This window comes from Lasioglossum baleicum, chromosome 9 (assembly GCF_051020765.1).
Source record: "Lasioglossum baleicum chromosome 9, iyLasBale1, whole genome shotgun sequence".
NCBI lineage: Eukaryota > Metazoa > Arthropoda > Insecta > Hymenoptera > Halictidae > Lasioglossum > Lasioglossum baleicum.
In genome coordinates this window covers 2,407,107-2,424,677 of record NC_134937.1, presented here as the reverse complement: position 1 = coordinate 2,424,677, position 17,571 = coordinate 2,407,107, and the positions used below count along the sequence as shown (strand labels likewise).

General features: G+C 33.7%; 3 protein-coding genes across 6 annotated transcripts; 2 read left to right on the top strand and 1 right to left on the bottom strand.

The window, feature by feature from the left end:
• The first annotated feature begins 53 nt into the window (after positions 1 to 53).
• On the top strand, positions 54 to 6,039 carry Nhe1 (Na[+]/H[+] hydrogen exchanger 1). Its single transcript, XM_076429750.1, has 4 exons — positions 54 to 1,531; positions 1,609 to 1,778; positions 1,860 to 2,231; positions 2,299 to 6,039. Exons 1-4 carry the CDS (start codon positions 241 to 243, stop codon positions 2,647 to 2,649), a joined length of 2,184 nt encoding a protein of 727 aa, XP_076285865.1. The 5' UTR covers positions 54 to 240; the 3' UTR covers positions 2,650 to 6,039.
• Srpk (SR splicing factor protein kinase) lies at positions 5,315 to 14,902 on the bottom strand. Of its 3 annotated transcripts, XR_013009532.1 has the most exons (8): positions 13,984 to 14,895; positions 13,690 to 13,812; positions 12,838 to 13,051; positions 12,438 to 12,753; positions 11,649 to 12,227; positions 11,286 to 11,580; positions 6,152 to 11,194; positions 5,315 to 6,053 (listed from the first exon to the last, which is right to left on the bottom strand). XR_013009532.1 is itself a non-coding variant. In XM_076429752.1 (7 exons), exons 1-7 carry the CDS (start codon positions 14,169 to 14,171, stop codon positions 10,903 to 10,905), a joined length of 1,986 nt encoding a protein of 661 aa, XP_076285867.1. In that variant the 5' UTR covers positions 14,172 to 14,902; the 3' UTR covers positions 5,315 to 10,902. The 3 variants fall into 3 exon arrangements, 2 of the variants coding, with proteins under 2 accessions (XP_076285867.1, XP_076285866.1); XM_076429752.1 differs by having other exon boundaries at positions 5,315 to 11,194; positions 11,286 to 11,559; positions 13,984 to 14,902; XM_076429751.1 differs by having other exon boundaries at positions 5,315 to 11,194.
• A 310-nt stretch (positions 14,903 to 15,212) lies between these two features.
• Positions 15,213 to 16,746, top strand: LOC143211801 (ataxin-3). Of its 2 annotated transcripts, none has more exons than XR_013009537.1 (4): positions 15,213 to 15,405; positions 15,486 to 15,650; positions 16,295 to 16,449; positions 16,606 to 16,746. XR_013009537.1 is itself a non-coding variant. In XM_076429793.1 (4 exons), the coding sequence occupies exons 1-3, from the start codon at positions 15,382 to 15,384 to the stop codon at positions 16,122 to 16,124; spliced, it is 330 nt and encodes a 109-aa protein (XP_076285908.1). In that variant the 5' UTR covers positions 15,226 to 15,381; the 3' UTR covers positions 16,295 to 16,434. The 2 variants fall into 2 exon arrangements, 1 of the variants encoding a protein (XP_076285908.1); XM_076429793.1 differs by lacking the exon at positions 16,606 to 16,746 and adding an exon at positions 15,984 to 16,124 and having other exon boundaries at positions 15,226 to 15,405; positions 16,295 to 16,434.
• Positions 16,747 to 17,571: the final 825 nt, after the last annotated feature.

Genomic DNA, 17,571 nt, shown 5'->3' with positions numbered 1-17,571 from the left:
AACCGAATTTTATAGATTTCCACAATATAGATGATTTAGCGTATTTTTTTAGCCGAACACGTGTCGCATTGCTGACGTAAGTGAGAAGCGAGATATCGAAATACATATACGATATTACGATACGATAATACGATCAGCTGTGCTCTGTCAAATCCAGTCAAATCGCAGTACGTGGTATTTAGTACGTTCAGGAGCAATGTGCGTCTAAGTCTCGTGGATAATGTAAAAATATTTTAAAAAATGAATTTATATATAGAAAATAAAATTCTACGTAAAAGTTTGACCGTTTGTACAATAATTTTGATATTTGATGCGTGTATCACAACGTTAAATGCTGAAGAATCTTCTAACCTTAAACATGAAAATGTCACGTTGGGCAGTACGAATATTACGTTGCCAATTATTACGCGGACACACACGAATACCAGTACATCGGTAGAACCACATACATCAGAAAAATTCGCTAATAACAGTTTGAATAAAAGCATCACTGAACCAAATGTGACAGATACTAAATTCCAAAATATATCTACAAGCACAGCCAGATTGGATCATGACATTAATAATGAAACCACCGAGAAAGTTAACACCGTTACAACAAATAATATCGCCGACAAAAATGGAAGTACCGTACCAGATTTTACTCTTTCGTCGCAAAATCCGGATATTAATAATGCGACGAATGCGAGTACAACAACTATTACTCCAGCAGAACCGGTATTGCCCGATAAGGGGTCTGCAGAAGAAGAACACAACAGTTCTATGTCCATATTTTTCGTTCTTTGTGTATTAGCCTTGGGCATTCTACTTATACACCTGATGCTGCAAACAAATTTTCAATATCTACCCGAATCTGTAGTAATCGTTTTCTTAGGAGGAGCCATTGGTATGATCATAAATCTTATGTCAAATCAGAATATAGCTAATTGGAGAAAGGAAGAAGCGTTCTCTCCGACTGCTTTCTTCCTAGTACTTCTACCACCTATTATATTTGAATCGGGATATAATTTGCATAAAGGAAATTTTTTTCAAAATATCGGCAGTATCTTAGTGTTTGCTATTTTTGGGACAGCGATATCAGCATTCGTTATCGGTGCTGGAATATATTTATTAGGATTAGCTCAAGTAGCGTATAAACTTAGTTTTGTTGAAAGTTTTGCATTTGGATCTTTAATATCCGCAGTAGATCCTGTTGCTACCGTAGCTATATTTCATGCCTTAGATGTAGATCCAGTATTGAATATGTTAGTTTTTGGAGAATCTATCTTAAACGACGCAATTTCTATTGTATTAACCACTTCCGTATTAGAATCTAATAATGCGTCGACTACTAGCGAAGCCATCATACTTGGCTTGAATAGATTTTGTCTCATGTTCTTTGCTTCTGCGGGCATTGGAGTTGTGTTTGCTCTTATAAGCGCGTTGTTACTTAAACATGTGGATCTTAGAAAAAATCCTTCTCTCGAGTTTGGACTTATGTTGGTGTTTACTTATGCACCGTATGTATTGGCAGAAGGCATCCAATTATCTGGTAAGATTTCCCCAGTATTCTAAACTAATATTACCCCATTGTAAAGACATAAGTATCATCGTTCATTTTTGTTTCAGGTATTATGGCAATTTTATTTAATGGGATTGTGATGTCGCATTATACTCACTTTAACTTATCAACTGTTACTCAAATTACAATGCAACAGACTATGAGAACTTTGGCATTCATTGCTGAAACTTGCGTGTTCGCCTACTTGGGTCTAGCTTTGTTCAGCTTTAGACATCGAGTAAAATATTTTCTACTTAATATAACTTTTATTATTTATTATATATCGTGTATTAACACAATGATTTTATTCCGATCTTAGGTTGAACCTGCATTAGTTGTATGGTCCATAATCCTCTGTCTTATCGGTAGAGCTGCAAACATCTTTCCTTTAGCCCTTCTTGTTAATCGTTTTCGGGAACATCAAATCACTAGGAAAATGATGTTTATAATGTGGTTTAGCGGCTTACGAGGTGCAATTTCTTATGCTTTGTCGCTTCACTTAGATTTCAGTGATGAAACCCGACATGTGATTATCACAACTACATTAATTATCGTGTTATTCACGACATTAATATTTGGTGGTTCAACTATGCCATTGTTAAAATTCTTGAGAGCTGAGAAAAAGCAAAAGAATAGCAGTAGAAGAAAGAGGAAGGATAAAGAAGTATCTTTGAGTAAAACTAGAGAATGGGTAAGTTTGTGGATTCGTAAATATATGTGCATTTAGATGGATAATATGTAATACGTTTTTGTTACAGGGCCAAACTATAGATTCTGAACATCTATCAGAGCTCACAGAAGAAGAGATTGAAGTATCATTCCTTCAATCACGAATTCGTGGTTTTGCAAGATGGGATTTAAAGTTCTTTATTCCTTTCTTTACGAGAAGGTTTACCCAACAAGAACTGAAAGATTGTAAATCACAGATGACAGATCTAACAAATCAGTGGTATCAAGCTATCCGAATAAGTCCTATGGAATCAGATGAGGATGTAACTACTGCATCAACGGCACAATTAAATATAAATTTATCTGGTGAAAGTAGAACTCAAATTCATGGAAAACAAAGCAAAGGACGTCCAAGCCATGGGTCTATATTAAGTATATAATATATAACTGTGCGGTATGCTAAATGTGCTACCACTGCTGTGCTTATCTGTGAATGTACATAAGCGTGTATTCGTAATGTAATTTATGTCCACTTTAATTTAAAAAGAGTATTTTCTATAATCGCAAGCAGGGTTTGTTCAACTTTCCTAATTTGTATTCAACTGAATCAGTATTCGATACAGTATATAATAAGACATCACTTTGAAGAAACATTAAACTATCTGAAAAGAATCTGTTGACTTCGGCAAATTGCTTAAAGTAGTTGTATGATCGTAAAACTTTTTCGGCCAAACTTCTTTGGCGTTTAAAATATTTGCTTTGCTCTCAGGGCTTATAATTGGTGAGGGGCTGTATTTGGAGTACATTAAAATTTTGAATAATTAATGAATTTGTAATTAATTTACAGAGGGGATGAAGATTGGTCTGATTAATAATTGAATCCGTAGACAATGTATAATTATATCGTTACGTAAGTGTTGCATAAAACGGCTATATTACATATAGAAGTTAGCACAACATTATTAATCTGGCATTCATGAATGATAAACAAGTCCCTACATGCTATTATAAATTTAAGTTCCTTCTTAATTTATTAGAACTAGTTATGTAACTCACGGAAGTGGAGAAACATGTGATATTCTCAAAGAGAAATTCTAACTTCTGCACAAAAATAAGGTATAATATATATTACTTATACATATTTATTAATTTTTATATATGCTAGTTACACTGCATATCATGCGAAATAAATATTTGTATAAAATGTAGAACTCGTATGGCACTAAAAGCGTTACAATGAGTAATAAGTTTGATAGTTTCATAGAAGTAATATTTGATCTTTAAATTGGTAAAAATGATTCTAGATTTCTGTGTATTATAAAATTCAATTTATTTTTAAGTACGAATATTACACACAAAAGTGTACAATAGGATATTTGCTGAGATCACTTTTAACAATTTTGGTATATTGAATAAATTTATGATTGATATAGTTTCATATTTGAATAACTCTCGTACAAAACTTTTGTTTTTAAACAAATTTTTATTTCATAACTGCGGAATTAGATTGTATTCTTGTAAATTTGATCGTACTGTTTTACTATTCCCTACATAGGACACGCAAATATCTTATTATACCGGGTGGTTCACGACAAACAAGCCACCTAAATAGCTCTGTTAGGATTAGAGATAGAAGAAAATGTTAGAGAGAAAAGTTATGCTGTTAAGGGGGCAAATATGGTGATATAAAAAAATGTTCCGATTGTAGTCGTTTTTAAGGTCTTTTGAAGGTCAGATGATTTTTACATAACACCATATATTTTTAACTTCACAGTGTTGTAGCTGATGTCAAGACGAGTTCAATGATGTGGTACACTATGACCTTCAAATGACCTTGGACTCATTAATAGATATAGTTTGACTACTCTGTTTGATCAACGGAAATTTAATTTCTTCAGCCATTAGGTCTCGTAACGCATATTCCGTCCTACACTGCCTGATTCACAGAACTTTTTAACTAAATTTGAATAGGTAGAACGAGATGGACATCTGCGATCAGGAAATCGGTCTTTGTGAAGACGAACAACTTCTCGAAGACATTGACGACTTTCGTGATAAATGGAAATAAGATCGGTCTTATGCTCGTTTGAGTAACGCATCGTTAAACGGTTATCGATAAACTGATACACTCGCAATAATTCGATGACCATAACTGACTCGGCATACATACCAGTAGTTTGTTGATAATCTTGTTTGTGTACGCTTAGTGATCACCTTCCGTTAAGAGATCTAACGGCTGAAGAAATTAAATTTCTGTTGATCAAACAGAGTAGTCAAACTATATCTATTAATGAGTCCAAAGTCATTTGAAGGTCATAGTGTACCACATCATTGGACTCGTCTTGACATCCGCTACAACCTTAGACCATATATAAGGCTACAACACTGTGAAGTTAAAAATATATGGTGCTATGTAAAAATCATCGATGACCTTCAAAAGACCTTGAAAACGACTACAATCGGAACATTTTTTTATATCACCATATTCGCCCCCTTCAACAGTACAACTTTCCTCTCTAACATTTTCTTCTATCTTTAATCCTAACGGAGCTATTTAGGTGGCCTGTTTGTCGTGAACCACCCGGCATACTGAATATACAGGGTGTCCAAACCACCCGTCCAGGGGTGTTAACTTCTCAGATAAGCGCATATTTGGTAAAAATGTTTGCAATGAAAGTTGCAGAGATTAATGGAGGACATACGTCCGTGACCTTGTATTTGACCTTCGGATCCATTTTCAAGGTTATTTGGAGGTCAGTACGTATTTTTAAAATGGGAACCCCTACTTTTGACTACGAATTCTGAAAGAGCTCGAAATTTCACGTTCAGATATGTATATTTATGTCCTAGATTAAAATGACTGCTAGAGGCCATAAAAAATACGTACTGACCTCCAAATAACCTTGAAAATGGATCCGAAGGTCAAATACAAGGTCATGGACATATGTCCTCCATTAATCCCTGCAACTTTTATTGCAAACATTTTTACCGAATATGCTTATATCTGAGAAGTTAACACCCCTGGACGGGTGGTTTTGAACACCCTGTATATATATATTGTACGTACAATACAGTTGATGCACGGCATTAGTACTTTACAACACGAAGTGTTTTTTCATTCAGTATTGTTTTTCTTGATACATCGAAAACAATTTTGTTCCTTTTTCGTTAAAAATAATTTATTACAAAACATTACAAAAGATAAATGAAGATAATTTGAGTCCTTGTCATTTTTATGTTGTTGTTTAAATGATAAGTACACAAAATGGAATACTTCTGTTCATGCTCCTTTAAAAATATTCGACACATTTTTATTTGATGTACAGTAATATCAGTGATATATACATATACATAGACAATAAGAATAATATATATATATAGTTTGTATAATAAATGATTGATTCCAGAACAAAAAGATTTTCTTTTCTTTGCCGAATCTAAAAACAACGATAAACGCGAAAAGGGAAAAAGAGAATACACGTTATATTATTTTAGTGTGAATTTATTTTTGATATATACCGATCTCGGGAGGTGGGTAAATGGGTCTGTTATCTTATTTTTCTGCGGCAGAGCACATAACGGAGAGGCAGCGTCTAAAACATCAAATCCGTTTATTTGTTCGACTCGTTATCGCTACTTTTATTATGTCCTACGATCTCTTATGCCTCGTTTGATCGTACATCGAGTGACTGGAGCACGAGGCACGCTTTTTTTATAAATTACAATGTCTTGTAAGTTCTCTAATTCGAAACTTACAAAACCGAAATTCGAGCTCACCGAAGAAGAAAGAAAGACTTTCTCTTTACAAGAGTCGGAGGGGCACTTATATCCTTTGTATCTGTAACTTTTAAGTAAAAGCATATGTTTTCTTTTTACTGACAATTGCAATTTAAATTCTACTTTTTATAGTCAAACGCTAATATATCGAAGAACGTTATTTACCCTTTTTACTACTATGGAAGTATTGTCTATAAGCACATTAGAACACACTTGCCTCCCGTTCATCGATGCTCCAGTCAATTTAAGTTACATATTATCCTCTGCGCGAATGGTCGTTTGCGCATTGGATTACCGTCCAATAAAGTTCTAAAAATGATCATCACGTATTAGGAGCGCCTACACGCGCTCTCGTCGATAGTTTATATTATTGTTATTAATGCTCAGTACAGTACATGGTGTGTGTATATGTACAACATCGAGCAATCGGCTAAGCATGCAAAGTTAAATGATCGCTATAACGCTACGACCAATATGACTATGTACCAATCAATAAGATTAGAATACTATACTCCGATCTCATTGATTTATTACAGGATATAGCTCCAAAGGATTATAGACTCTTCATCGTTACGCGGTGTATATAATCTATTGGAGCCAAATTTCTTTCTCGACATTCGTCTGAATTGCCGATTTTTAATGCAGACGCTCCGGTCTAAAAATGTGTAAAACCCCCCAATATACTTTTCAATATGTACATTACCTCATGGACGCGTGTTACACACGCCAGAACTTACGTTAATTTGGTGTTCGTTTTGAAATTGTTTCCTGCCCCTTTTGTTTTTTTTTTTTATTAACTTTTAGCAAATGTTCAGAAGATTCCTTCTATGAACTGGCTTATACACCGTCCTACTATTCTCTTGAAATTTCGTTAATATTACCAAAAGAAAATCGTCATATATCCCGCAATTAGTAAAATTCGTCTGTCACTTTTACACGCGTGCTCTCTTGAGTATTGCCACTGTCACGAGTATCTTAACAGTCATTACATCTAATTCAGGAGACAATATCTTTTGTTAATTATTGTTACTTCCATGACAGTGAGATTCAGTTAGAGAGAAAACAAAAAGCAACAGACTTTTTAATGATTTGGATCAACCTAATTTGAAAACGACGCACACCTTATACGCCTTCGAGCATCGATTAGTAGTTTCGTACAATTTACAGATTTCGTCGAAATTATAACGCTTATACAGCGTACAAAAGCAGTCACATAAATTAAAAACTTATAATCTCTTAACGGGTTTTCGAATTTTAGGTCTCTATAATAAACCATCCTCTCTCTTGAAATCGAATTATTCTGCATCTGATGTCCTTATTCTACGCGCCATCAGAAACATCGTCGCTCGTCGAACCTTTCGAATTTTACTGTATATGAATTTGCTCGTACGCCAGAGATGATAGAGGGTAGGTGGAGATAAGCAGAAGTAAGGAGTCTCTCATACATCAAGCTATACACATTTTTACTGTTAATTTCATCCTAACTATCCTAGCGCCAAGCAGTGAATCACACCTACATAAATTGTCGTTCGATTTAATTTATATATATATATATATCATATATAGATATGTATATATGTATGTATGTACATACACAGAATGTCTAATAATATGTGATAGAAATTTTAAGGTATTTAATTCTCCACAATAATAAATGAAACCACCTTAAATTTTCTCCCACCTGCTAGCATACACCCCGTACATATATATAAAAGTATTTATAGTTCATTATTTATTTTTGATAACTTTCTTTCTATTAAACAAAATCAAATTTAAATGTTGATCTGTTGGTATACTCACTGTTTGGCGTTTCTACATACTGTAAGTGCAACAGACAAATTTTCAACATCAATTTATTCGAAAGGGAAGCTTCAATGAAAAAATGTTACTGTTTGTTTTTCGACTTTTTTTCATACAGCTTCGCAATCTTTTAGAGTTGTACCACCAAATCGATGACACCCTGTATATACATATATGCATACACATACACACACACACACATATATATATATATATATGTATATATATATATATATTATATGTCGTCGGTATGTATAATCGTTAACAGTGGCGCACCCAGGATGTAATCTTGGGGGGGGGGGGGGCCGAGTTGAACCCAGCCCTAGATTTTGCATGATGACCTTTTTTTTAGCCAAAATATCTATCAACGGTACCCAGGGCTATTTTTTTCTTGGTGGGGGACTTGGCCCCCTGGCTCCCCCCTGGGTGCGCCACTGATCGTTAATGTTCGGCTACGCGATGAAATCGCGCCTCCTCGAAATCCGTTAATATACCGGTGAAAGAGATCGATCGATCGTTTGTGTCGTACAACCAGAATCGCGTTGTTGCAATAATCGGCAATCACAATTCGCCAGTATTAACACGATGTCTCTTCGTTCGTCGATAACAATTAACATTCTATTATACATTCACGTCAAAAGTGTAAAATTATTGTTGACGTATAATCGTGCAATGATCGTCAATGGATTTAGCAATAAGGACGGTCAGGCGAAAAGCTCGAGACATGTTCGAAGGCGTTCTTGTTTCCTTTCCTTTCTTTTGCAATTTCTGCGATCATTCTGTGCTCTAGTACTGTCATCCGCTCCTCTAAAGATTTCACTGGCCGCGTTTCATAAAATGATACCGGTATATATATATATATATATATATATATATATATATATCTACTATATGTATAACTTCCTTTATGTACTGTACAAATTCAACACGATTGCCATCATCAGTCCGAAAATTGTAATTACGGTGGGGTCGCATCATCATAAGGAAAAAGTTAGAAGAGTACATAATTCGAAACAAAGAGAGAGAGACAGAGAGAGAGAACCATTTAAGTTACTAGAATACCATTTCTTGCATATTTCTCAGATTACAATTTCATGCATCATAGCACATGGGTAGAAGAGGCACTTTCCGCTTAGGATAGTGCTGTCCGTTGCAAACTCTGAAAAATTTTCCCCTCTGTTAGCACAATGTGTAGAAAAGAAAACGCAACTAAGTTAAGGGGACCTGTTCGTAGACAGCACTATTTATGAAGATATATACAAGAACAGAGTGAAATTTTACTGTTATCTTACTTGTTACTCTGTTTCAACAATTGTGTTAAATATACATTGATTTTGGAACCCTTCAACAGAAATTATGCTGAATCTAAATTTCTGAAATGATTATCCTCTTTTACCCGGAAGAAATTTACTATTTATTCTTCGTGTATGCATTTCCATCTTGGTTTCATATGAAATGTTTTATCAGTTAGTAATACCTTTTTCCTTCATCGAAAACAATCTTAAACTGGCAGGCAAAGCGAAACAGAACATTCGTTTGGAAGCATAAAATCAGAATTCAACGATACAAAACACATTTGCAACGTCGAATATCCAGTGAGCGTACTGTTTCGCTTTCGTTATAAAATAGAAGACAAGTTATCGGCAGAGAGCTCAATGATCAGTCAACAGCTCGAAGGAAAAGACGCACGGAATTTAACATCACATATTTCCTTGTATTCTCGTATGACGATATTACTTTTATGTTCATCATTATCATTCATGATCTAGAAACTCGCCTCCTTTCTCCTAATTTTACATTATTTATACGTTATGCCTTATCCGTAGAATGAAACTTATAATAACTTGAACGAAAATGTGTGCCACAATCAGTACCTCGATCATTCTTCGAAATTAGACAGTGTATATATATATTGTGTTACCGCAGACATACGATTATTATAATAATTTTATTACAAATATTCTGTTTCCTTTGAAACGCAAGTTTTTGTGTTTACAATGCTTGAAATTTCATGATGTATTTATAATTGTATTTCATTAGACTAAATTACGATGACTCGAATTGGTAGAAATGAAGTATGCACTGTCTCATTCCGAATTGTAATGAATATTTTGTATCAGCCGTTTTACCAAGAATCTGGCGACCAACTCTTAAAACGATATACATATGCCTGCACACATTAAATTTGTACAAAGGTTCAGTTCCTTAGACACACGCTGCGACGCATGTGCAATGAGTATTTCTTTCTCTTTTAATTATTATTAACATATTAATAGTACTATTAAATCTTCTTGAACGATAATTAAGCACAAGGAGAGATCACAATGAAAGAAACTGCCGTCAACGGATCCCAATCGATCAATGTAATATACACAGATTAATGTGTTACTAAAATTTAATTTCGACATAGCAGTAACATTGCGTCTGCTCTTGCAAGTACATTATGAGTAGGTCCCATGACTCTTGGGATACATGATAAATTAAGTGACAAGTACGAAGGATAATCAAACGATGATCGTGTAAAATAATAAAATATTACGAAATTTTAATTTATCATTACTAAATGAAAAACGTGATTAACAAATTTATAAATATACAAACAGGCAGCCACTGTCGAGAGTGTTACAACCAGAAGCGTACTTTAACTACATACGTAATTTGGCAAAATGTAACAAGCTCTTACTTCATCTATGATTCCAATTTTTTCTCTTGTCCCTCTCGTTATTTTAAATTACCCATACTATTGTCTTAGACTCAAATAATAAATTGTATCAAATTAGCAGCAATTATAAAAAAAAAGTAAACAAAAATATTTCCGAATGATAACAATTTTATAAGATATGTTCCTAATAATTTTGCATACTATAACAATATATATATGTTTGTATATATATGTATATATATTACAATTCGTTCATGTATATTATATATTAAATAATTTTATCGTGTACGTTTTCAATAACAATGCACTCGTTATATAGAAATAAAACACTGTATATAATTATGAAAGAATCTGACACTTACAGGTCATTGCTTCTTGTCACACTCTCGACTTATGATTATATCAGGATGGTAGAAGTTGAAGAATTTTAAAGGTCAAACGATAAAAAACTTGATCACTTTTTGATTTGCAGCCACGGATGCTTCAGGCACTCTGCTGCTGTAGCTCGCATACTCGGGTCAAACTCAAGCATCGGAGTTAGGAACTCTTCAAACTCGCGCGCTTCTCTCGGTAACCAATCATATTTTTCTGTAAGCACCTCGTACAATCCCCAAGGTTTCAATCCAGTAATATGCTTCAACTCGCCCTTCTTATTGAAGTACATTTTTGAGTTTTTGCCAGACAGAGCAATACGTTTTGGTATTTCTCCAAGTAATTCGATAATATGAGCTAAGTGATCTTCGTCTCTATGATAATACATTGTTTTAAGTTGGGAGGAAATTACAACAGATTTGTAATGATTCAAGTAGTAAAGAAATAACAATGTTGTTTTTTTACCTGCAATAATCTTTACCACTATGCGGTTCGAAAAGATAGTCACCAGTCGCTAATTCAAATGCCATACAAGCGGTAGACCATATATCCGCGGAAGTATCATAACCAGATCCTAATAACACTTCTAATGATCTGTATTGACGAGTTTGGATGTCGTCTGTGAATTTTTTGTAGACCCAACATGCATTTCCGAGATCTGCTATTTTCACTTCAACATCACATTCCACTATGGCAGGATCTAAGGGCGCCACAGATGCTCGTTTTAATTGTTTACTGTCTGGTGGTTGTAAATTACGTCCTGTAAGAGAATATAATTGAAATGCAATTAATTAAAAGCAGTTAACAACTATTTCCTAAACATTTTACCTTCGCTACACTCGTCTGTATCTTCATGATCTGGTGGTAACATTCCTTCTCCACAACTTTTTTCTACATCACATAAATTCGCATTATCCATCTTTTCAGGTTGTTGAGGTAACTGATTTTCTACTTTCTCTCCCCCACCTAGACTATCCACACCGTTAAGGTGTAATGAAGGCGCTGACGGTTCTGATATGTCAGGCGAACCTTTGCTTTCGGTATTATCTTCTATACTTTCTGTATTTATATCTTGATCCGGACTATTTGTTTCTAATTCTCCATTTTCTCTTGTGTTGTTTGCCATCTTATTTTGTTCCTCGATCTCTTCGATTTGTTCCATTTGTTTTTTCAATAATTCATTCTGACGTTTAGCTTTCTTTTTAAGTTTCTTCTTTTTATTTTTCGACATTTTAGAATTCGGAGTAGGTTCTTGAAATTCTTTCGGTGCAGTTGAAATTAATGATACTGGTAATCTCATTCCTAAAGAATGTAGTTCAGTAGCTTCGCAAGCCAACTTTCGTATGTAAGCTTCATCAACGCAAATAAGAACATTTTCGGGTTTAATATCTGTATGAATAATTTTACCTGAAAAAAAAAGAAACAGATCTTTTGAAATATCAGTTCGTTTTAATATTATTTTGACGTTAGAAAGAAATTTTCTAAAAAAAATTTGAAACGCTTCAAATTTGCATTACGTGAAAGTAAGTTTCAATTTACAATGTTTTTCATAACGTTTCAGTGTACGAAAGTTAAAAATGATAAATATTGAATAAATTTCTCTAAAGTCTGTCTTACATTTATTATGGAGATAGTCAAGTCCTTCAAGGACCTGTCTGATGATACGTTTAACATTATTCCTTGGAATTCCTCTATAGTTGGATTTAATAATCAGTTTTAGGAGATTATGTCCAAGCACTTCAAATACCATGCAAACATGCAGACCATTAATGCCACTGATCTTGAAATCATTGAGCAACTGGACGGTTTTATTGCGTTTAGGATCACTGGGATCTATATCACGCACGTCTTTCAATAATTTTATTTCATCCAATGCAGTTTCAGTAAAATGCGATGCAGATTTCACCACTTTAAGTGCCACAAATCGTTTATCCTGCAGAACATATTTCAAGACATTCCCCTTATGTACACTTAGTAACCATAAAAAAATATGTTATTTCAATGTGAATATACGTACTTGTAAATCCCAGCAAAGCCAAACCGTTGAAAAATGGCCCCAACCAAGCTTACGAGTTACATGATAACGATTTAAGAATAAATCCCCTATTTTAACTGGATGATATCCTCCTTTACAGTAATCACTGCTATCCTCTTGTTCTTCGTCGTCGCTACTGTAAAGCTCATCGTCATCCTCTATTGTTTCATTACTGGAGCTATGGCGTGGGTCCAGTCTATAAATTTTATTAGAAAAACAGAAAAGAAAGAAATGCGAATCAGAAAATGCAAAACAAAACTATGCTCTTTAATGAATAATATAAATCAATAATGACACGAACAAGTATAAGGTTTTAAATTATACAAATCTTTAGACATAAACAAACTGTAAAATACATTACTGATAGATGACATAAAAACTGGAGAACCTATATAAAATTTCAATATAATTTCTTTTTCTCAGATATCTTTGAGAATTAGAGATCAGAATTATTAACCAAACTCATATTTTTTGAAATTATAAGAAGAACGAACAACTTCATTTTTAGCGGCAAGACTACTTCAACACCCTTAACGTAATGTACTTTGTTTATACTTCTTGCTTCTAGAACTTCAGCTCCTGTTTTTTCTTTTAAAGAAGAATTAATATCGAACGTGTCATCTTTTAATTGATATCGAGGACATGTTTGCATGTTTCGTGTGATACCCTAAATAGTTCACTGACAATATTCGATCAATGTGTAAACGGCAAATAAATATTAATAAACAACATCACAGCTATGTTTGTTCAATAAAAGTTCACTTAAATCACAAGTTGTTAGCAAGGAAATCAACAAAAAATGAAATAACTCATTAATAAAAGATAACCAAGTACCTCTTGCAGAGGTAGAAATCTGAATTCACTCTGAATTGTTCTTGAATGCCTGATGCCTTGGAGCATTGAGCTCCTGATGTCTCTGATTCACCCTGAGAATTTCCCTTTCCCTCAGCTGTCCAGCTATGTTTATTAAACCGAAATTTACTTAAATTATAAACTGTCAGCAAGAAAAGTGAAGAAATAATGAAATAATAGATTGACAAACAAGTAGAATTCATTGAAATTAGAAACTGTCAATAAGAAAAGACAACGAAAAATGAAATAATACGTTAATAAAAGATAATCTGGTACCTCTTTCCGAGGTAGAAATCTGAAATCGGTTTTTCTTGTGGAGTTGCTGGCGCCTTTGAGCATTGTGCTCCTGGTGTTTCTGATTCACCCTGAGAATTTCCTTTCCCTTTCCGTTTGCTCGGCTTGTGCCTCTTTTTCTTGGCTTGAATCGCTAGGACCCGCCTGTTCACGTCCGTCTTCGCACTCATACCGTCCTCTGCGCCTCGATTCGTCGGGCCGCTATACTTTTTTTTCGCACTTCTCACACTTCCGTTTTCACTTCCCTCTATAAATTTGTTCTTTCACGTTCGAATTGAGGCACTTACATCCGTTACACCTTGTCTCCGAGTCGTCTACGAACGATGTAATATGGTTTTATTATCGTCTCATTTCTGCTCTGTGCCGCGCACTTCGCTCGGCGGTTGTTTGAGTATGGCCGCCCCCGCCGTCACCGTGTCTCTTCGGCCTCCGTTTTCGAGCAAAGCAGGTGTCGTCTTCTACAGGTCGTCGACGCTGTCCTCTAATGTCTATCACACCACAACCTTCTCTCGAGATCGCCCTTATACCGGCGATACACTTGCAGATACAAGCGCCTTCCTTTCCGGCACACTCGCGATTTCCAATTTTTCTACGGATACCCTTCGTTCGCACGCACTCGGTACTCAATACTCGGTATATCCTTTTCTATGCCGTGGTAGTAGACAAAGCTCAAATTCGGATAATAATTTTATAGTTTCCAATTCTTCTCACCCGATTAGAGACTATATATACATTTGTGCTCTCCGATGCACATAATTTTGTCGAGTATTTTGTACTTAGCTTAAAGTTTCCTGTTCGATGAAATTATATTTGATTTATTTCAATATTCCACCGCGAAGGAAAAATGTTTTTATATTACATGTAACGAATTTTATAGAGATGCGATAGAACCTGGTAAAGATGATAAAATTATGTAACGCAACGCATCTATATGTCTAATGAAAACTATTTTAATGGAAACATGCGATTAATCGTTTACATTTTGAGTGTATTTTTTTGCATACGGACAAATGTTAAAATGTTTTTATGATTTAAAGATTTTACAAAAAATATGTGTATATTGTATATATATATATATACATATATATATATATATATACACACACACACACACACTTATGTGATAATGTATATATAATTTATAATTTATTTTGTAATTATAAAATCTGTTGTAAGATGGTAGTACCGTAGATGTACACGGTAAAACCTACCGAGACGCTTCACTATACTTTATGTATTTCTGGTTATAACCAAAAAATATTTTTGTGGGTGACGTTTAGTCATAGCAATGTTTTAAGCTTGTTCGACGCATAACAACTTAATTATCCCTTATTTAATGTCTGTATATTTCACGTACTACATTCAACAAATACCGATACAATGGAAACAATATTCCATGAAAAGGTAAATAATGATATGCGCAGTAAAAAGATTGACGGTCTTTTTCGTATCTATACCGTATTAATAAGGAAAATGTTTTACAGCAAGAAGGTTATTTGTGCGCACAACATTGTTTAAATGCACTTTTGCAAGGACCATATTTTAATGCAGTGGATCTTGCCAGTTTTGGTCACGAATTGGATAAAGAGGAACGAATGAGAATGGCAGAGTCAGGTGTTGACAGTGAAGATTATAGACTCTTCTTAGAGGTATATATTTCTATTGCATCATAGTTTTTAGAAATAGTTATATGTATACCTGACTCATTTGATTCATAATGAATTCGCATAAATCTATAGAAACAGAAACACTCAATTTGGCTTCAAAGTATACAATATAACAATGATAACAACATACATACATTTGTTTAAAAGCAGACGATCTGTGTTTAATTAAACAAGCAGTGTTCGTACGAGAAATGGATTACGTGTATTATCTCAACTAAATATTAATTGTTTGTTAAAATTTCCATAAAATATTAGCAAAACAAATTTTATATAATAATATTATATATAAAAAATTATATTAATTGTTTTGTTTAGCAACCATCGGGGAATATGGATGATAGCGGATACTTTTCAGTTCAAGTTATTAGCAGAGCATTGAAAGTTTTGGAGTTAGAGCTAGTCCCATATAATAGTACTGAATCGGCAGCGTTAATGGCACGGAAAGATCCTTCGTAGGTTATTATTCATTTCTTCATACCTTCATTTTTCATGTATTTTTTAACAAAAATGAAGTAATATGAGAAATTCATATATGTAGAGACTTTTACTTTTCATTTTCATTATCATTTTTCATATATTAATTTATATTTTCCATGAGTATGTAATAATAAGACATGCTTTTTCAGATTGATGAAGGCATACATTTGTAACTATAAAGGCCATTGGTTTACCATAAGAAAAATTGGAAAACAATGGTTTAATCTGAATTCTATGTTGAGTGGACCACAACTCATATCAGATACTTATCTTGCAATGTATTTAACTCAGTTAATACAAGATGGTAAGCACAATTATATTGAATATATATATATATATATATATATATATATATATATATTATATCTTGTAATAATAAAATTACGTTCAATTATAATGTACTTTTTAATAGGTTATTCTATCTTTATCGTTATTGGTACACTTCCTCAATGTGCTGCAGATGATGTTCTTATGAAAAATCCAGTAATAATTGCACCAAAAATAAAAGCACCTTCGAAAACAGAGTCAAAAGGTTATCGTTTGGGTGTTAGAGAAGAGGATGAACTATTAAAAGCTGCACTTGCACTAGGAGAAGTAAAAGTACCAAGTACTTCTAGTTCGTTAAGAATGACTAGTACTACAGATTCAAGTATATATAACAAACCGTCGACATCTAAGGAAGAAACAACAGAGAACAAGCCACGAGAAAGGATAATTCCTATAAAAGTTGAAGGCAGAGAAGAAAATGACGATGAAAATGCAGAGTTGCAAAGGGCGCTGCAGTTAAGTCTAGAAAATAATAAGGAAGACGATATCGACGAATCTGTTAAATTAAGATTAGACCTACATAATGATAATAAAGTAACTCATACAGCAAACATAACTGGTGAAACAGATGAAGACGATGATTTACGAAGAGCTCTTCAATTAAGCTTAGAATGTGTCACTGCTCCACCAACACCAGATCCTGAGGATTTGCGTTGGCGTCGATTAAATTATTTTGGTGTCCATTCGAGGTCATCGAGTGCAGAAACATCCCAAAAACTAAACACTTAATAATATGTGCAAATTTCGTTTAATATTATCATTATTATTATTGTTATTATTATTCTATTACTACCACTATCATTATTATTAAAGCAAACTTTATTTGTAAATTATAACTGACTAAAATTACTTTGTATACTACCAACAAATAAAGATCTGGAAAATGAATGTAAAAATAAAGAACATAAATATGTATATGTTGAAACTACTAAACTTCATGTTTATTATTACATTTTAATAATATATGTCCATCACTTTGCTATCACTAATTACCTTCATTTTTAATAACACTTGTTCTGAAATTATCTCCGTTATTAATTACTTTAAAATACATTTGTAAATATTAACTTTTCAAATGTACACGATGTTATCGGTTAAA